The following is a 4,383-nucleotide window of genomic DNA, read 5'->3' on the forward strand; positions in this document are numbered from 1 at the left end:
TACCACCTGCAGTACTCCAAAGTCTGCTGGGGGTGTTTGAAGTGTTTTAGTGTGTTAGTGTTATAGCTGTGGCAGGGTGTTTTGAGAAACACTGAATTTAACGAACTGAGTCTCAAGAGTAAGATCTGGAGTGGCTGATACATATTAAATCATGATTTCTAGTCACTGTTATAAACTATGGGATCAGCTGCTGCTCCCCCGCAACCCTCCAAAGGATAAGCGGGTTAGATAGACACTGGCTAACGGATGGATGTTTTACACTTCATCAACACAGGTTTTACACTATCTAGAAGACCTAAATGAACATTTGCATAATCGTTAAGTGCTGAGAAATGTTTAAAGAATGATTTGGATTTTACGCATCTCAGCCAATATCCTGAGTTTTATTATGTAAGTATATAAATTGAGTAAAGGCATTTTAAGGTTTGAGGTTTTGCGACTGAGGACATGTTAATTATATTTTTAATGCCCCTGTACATAGTCCACCCACACAGGTGTTTTCATTCATGATGCCTGAATACACTTCCTCTCACAACAGTGTGGACATGTACAAACTGCATTTATTGACATTGTCTTTACTGTACAATGTTTTGTTGTACATGTTAAGAACAACTCTTTATCGCTACATCAAGCTTGGTGATGACATGATCATGTAATTTCCAGCATAGCTCCAGTCAACTTAAACCTGACTAGAGGTGTAATCAGCCAGAGTAATGGACAGCACCTGTGTGGGTGTGCAGAGCTTGAAAAAATCTTGAGATTCTTCATGCAGCTATTGGATGTTGCATGTAGACTGCTGGTTTGCGATCAGCCACAGACTGCCACAATGTGAGGAGAATATTGGATTAAACTACAAGAAGACACATAGAGTTGTTGCACTGACTTTGTTGCTGTTCTTTCAACAAGCAGACGCTGATATCTGATTCACCGCTTTTCTGTTATTAGGATGCTCTGATTGACATGGTGCGTCGCTCCAGGGTTCACTTCGTCCACTGCCTGCTGCCCAAAGCAGAGGCAGTGGGTGGAGGAGGTGAGCCCCGCGTGACGCACGGAGAGAGCCCCGACTCAGGCCTTATGACTCTGGACGTGGGCCTCCTGAGAGCTCAGCTCAGAGGATCCAAGCTGCTGGATGCACTGCGCATCTACAGACAAGGTAATGACGTACTTAAGGAATCATGGGCAATTGTTTTCTGTGAAATTTAAACGATGTGGTCAATTTAACAGAGGAGTACTACTCAGTCTGTGAGAACAGTAGTGTGATGTTTCTGTGGCTCTGGAAGAGAACATAACTAACAATGTCATCACGGTTGTGTGGGATGTGACTGAGAGACTGCACTTTATAACAGAAAGTGTGTTACAAAGTGATGGTTTAAAATTTGAAAAATTCAAACGGTCAAATGAAATATTATTATTGGTTGCATGGTGGGAAATGTAGGATCTGGCAATTTTGTAGCTTGACCCATAAAATGGGGTATGGGCTGGCCTGAATGGAACTTCTTTAATTGATTTTCATCCAACCCATGGAACAGAGTGTTCCAACTAGCTGCTGGTAACTTTATTTATTTTGTGACTCTTACAACCTGCTAAAACTGAAGTATCATCCCCCGTCTGAGACCAATGCTAGCTCAAACACCACCAACCCCGGAGCTCCACAAGGCTGTGTCGTCGGCCACTTGCTCTAGTAATGGCTGCACAAGCTCATCTCCCATCACCACATGCTTGACGTATTCTGATGACACTGCCATACTTGCACTTCGAGACGACAGTAACTCTGTGATGACTTATCAACACTCAATCTCTCATTTCACTCAAGAGCAGTGTTTCCATCATTGTATTTTAAATTTTGAAGTATTGCATGAGAAAAGGTTGATAGAAATGGCAACATTTAAAAATCTAAATGTTTTTATGCTCACATGAGGTGGTGAATAAAGTCTGACATAGCAAAACCTTTAACTCACACGACTGATGATTGTACTGTCTGGTATAGAAGTTATAGTTTAACCAGCTCTCAAACTCTTAATGACTCATCTGTCTTTCTGATATCAATAAATAAATAATTTTAATCGAGTGATGAATTGAACTTCCAGAAAAAGAAAATCTGAAAAGGTTTCCAATAACCTTCGACTCATTGCTGTTACTGTCAAAATGCCCAATTACTCTCTAATGTCGTCTTTCAAAAGTGTAAGCTTTTCGATCCTTTAGCCCTTTGTGCCAATGCCTCGTCCTATAGGTTTCTTACTGTCTGTAGCTCTCTAAAAGCTTGAGAAACCCATGTAACCTTGTATATTTCTATATCTCAGACCTTCACAACTTTGACTTTTTGCTCTTTAGTCTGTTTAAGTGGGATTTTTTTTTTTGTATTTCTGAATTTCTTGAAAATAAAAGTTGACCAGTGACACGCTGTTGGCTGTCCACTAGCTGCAGATGTTCTTCTAACCTTGGTGTTTTCTGCTCTCATCTCTGTTCTGCTCCCTCCTTGCTTCCAGGATACCCAGACCACATGGTGTTTTCTGAGTTCCGCCGGCGCTTTGATGTCCTGGCACCACATCTGACCAAGAAGCACGGCCGCCACTACATTGTCACAGATGAGAAGAGGGTAAGTGTTTTGGCAGTGATACTGAGATACAGAGAGGGAGAGGTGTGTGTGTGTGTGTGTGTGTGTGTGTGGCTGGACAATTACTGCCGATATGATGGAAACTCTCTTTCCAACTTTTCTGCGATTTCCAACCTACCAAAAATGTTAAAAATGCATTAGTCACAGGTGTGATTTGATTGTTGGAGCAGGTGCTGTGGATTCGAACAAATTATTTTTTTGTGTATATTTTTCTTATTTTCAACAAATCCAATGAAAAGCCCATAACCAACAAGCTTTTACTAGTTATTGTGACACTAACTTAGTTTTGTAAGTTACAGAAACATTAATAAGTACTTTTTTTTCACAATACTAATTAAAATTACAAAATTAAGTCAGTGTCACTTAAAATTACCAAAGCTAATTGATGTTTTTTAACTTACACAATTGAGTTAGCCTTACTTAAAATCTTCGATTTAATATAATAATCTTCTTACAGAAAACACAATAATGATGGGGACATAAAAGGTCCAGGTCAAAATCTGTTTTACCTACTTGCTTCTTAAAGAGCCCCTCCATGTTTTTACATGTATATAGATTGCTCTACTTTTAATAATTATTTGTATCTCATATGTTCTTTGAACCTAAAAAGTTCAATTATCTTGTTAAAAGCTTTAAAAACTAATCTCGTCCTTCTACCTCTTTAAAACAAAAAAAATGTTGAATATGTAAATGTTGTTCAATTTCAAAGTTTCCTGCTGGACACAAGATTCCTTTCACTGTAAAGTCCATTCTCAGTGGACCTGTGCACTGGTGGCTTCAATTTCTACATCACACTGTACAAGTTGTATACTGGACCAGACTGATTCCTAACTCATTTGTGATGTCATTAAATCATCCTCGATAATTGGATTTACAATGAGCTCAGAAGAACTTTCCACTCTCAGCAGGATGAATGTGAAAACATCCTTAACGTTTAACGTTTAAACCAACTTGCTTCTTAAAATAAAAACCAACCTCTACAGAACTACAGACTACAAACCCTGTGTTACAGCTGGAGGTGAGGAGTTTAAAAGCCATTTCTGTTTACCAGCCAGAGAGGGACTAATAAAGATATGCTATAGATTTGCATTTTGGGAAATGTAGGATTGATTGTTTTCAGAGTTTTACTCCATACTACGTATAAAAGTCAGGATAGCTTGACCTTTGCTGCATCAATATTGATGATTCTGTCTCTTGTAAGACCTCCGACTTTATGGAAGTGTAATACTAAATCACTGGAGTACCTCCTAAAAAATCTCAGCTTTTGCCAGCCAAAAAAGATGGGTAGAATGTTGTAAAGTCTGAACATTCAGTATTTCTCTCTTTGCCCTCCACATTCTAATCTCCTAGTGTGAACAGAATCCCTTTATTCCTCCTATCCTCCTGCTCTCCTCTCTCCACCGTCCTCTTCCTGTTCCAAGAGCGCTCTTGTGTGTAATTAATTATGATTGCGCAGGCTGGCAGCATACGGCTACTGTACTGATTAATTACCGGCGGTAGGAAGAGCTCTTTCTTTCCTCCTCTCTCTCCCTCTCCCCCACCGTTCCCTTGTCTCTTTCCACTTTTTTTCCATGTCTCATTATCTTTCCATTCCTTTTGTATAGGAGGCAGAACAGTTTAGGAACATCCCTGAGCATATGATTAATGTCTTTTCCACGTTCTGTTCAGGCAGTATATAGCAGCTTTGCACAAAGGCGTGATTAGCCTTATGAGTGGGAGATGGGGCTGCTGGAGGAAAAACATCTCAACATTAAAGCTGCAAGCAGCGT

The 4,383-nt window shown here is 39.7% G+C and overlaps 1 protein-coding gene across 1 annotated transcript in view; it reads left to right on the plus strand.

The window, feature by feature from the left end:
* The first annotated feature begins 935 nt into the window (after positions 1-935).
* The window catches only part of LOC118341931 (unconventional myosin-XVIIIa-like), a 70,921-nt gene continuing 67,473 nt past the window's right edge, over positions 936-4,383 (plus strand). Inside the window, exons 1-2 of the mRNA XM_035680347.1 lie at positions 936-1,153; positions 2,487-2,596. Coding sequence (XP_035536240.1) covers positions 961-1,153; positions 2,487-2,596 — 303 coding nt within the window. The 5' untranslated portion in view covers positions 936-960. The remainder of the gene's footprint in view (positions 1,154-2,486; positions 2,597-4,383) is intronic.

Source organism: Morone saxatilis, unplaced genomic scaffold, assembly GCF_004916995.1.
Source record: "Morone saxatilis isolate NCDOM2014 unplaced genomic scaffold, NCSU_SB_2.0 Contig8, whole genome shotgun sequence".
Classification (NCBI taxonomy): domain Eukaryota; kingdom Metazoa; phylum Chordata; class Actinopteri; family Moronidae; genus Morone; species Morone saxatilis.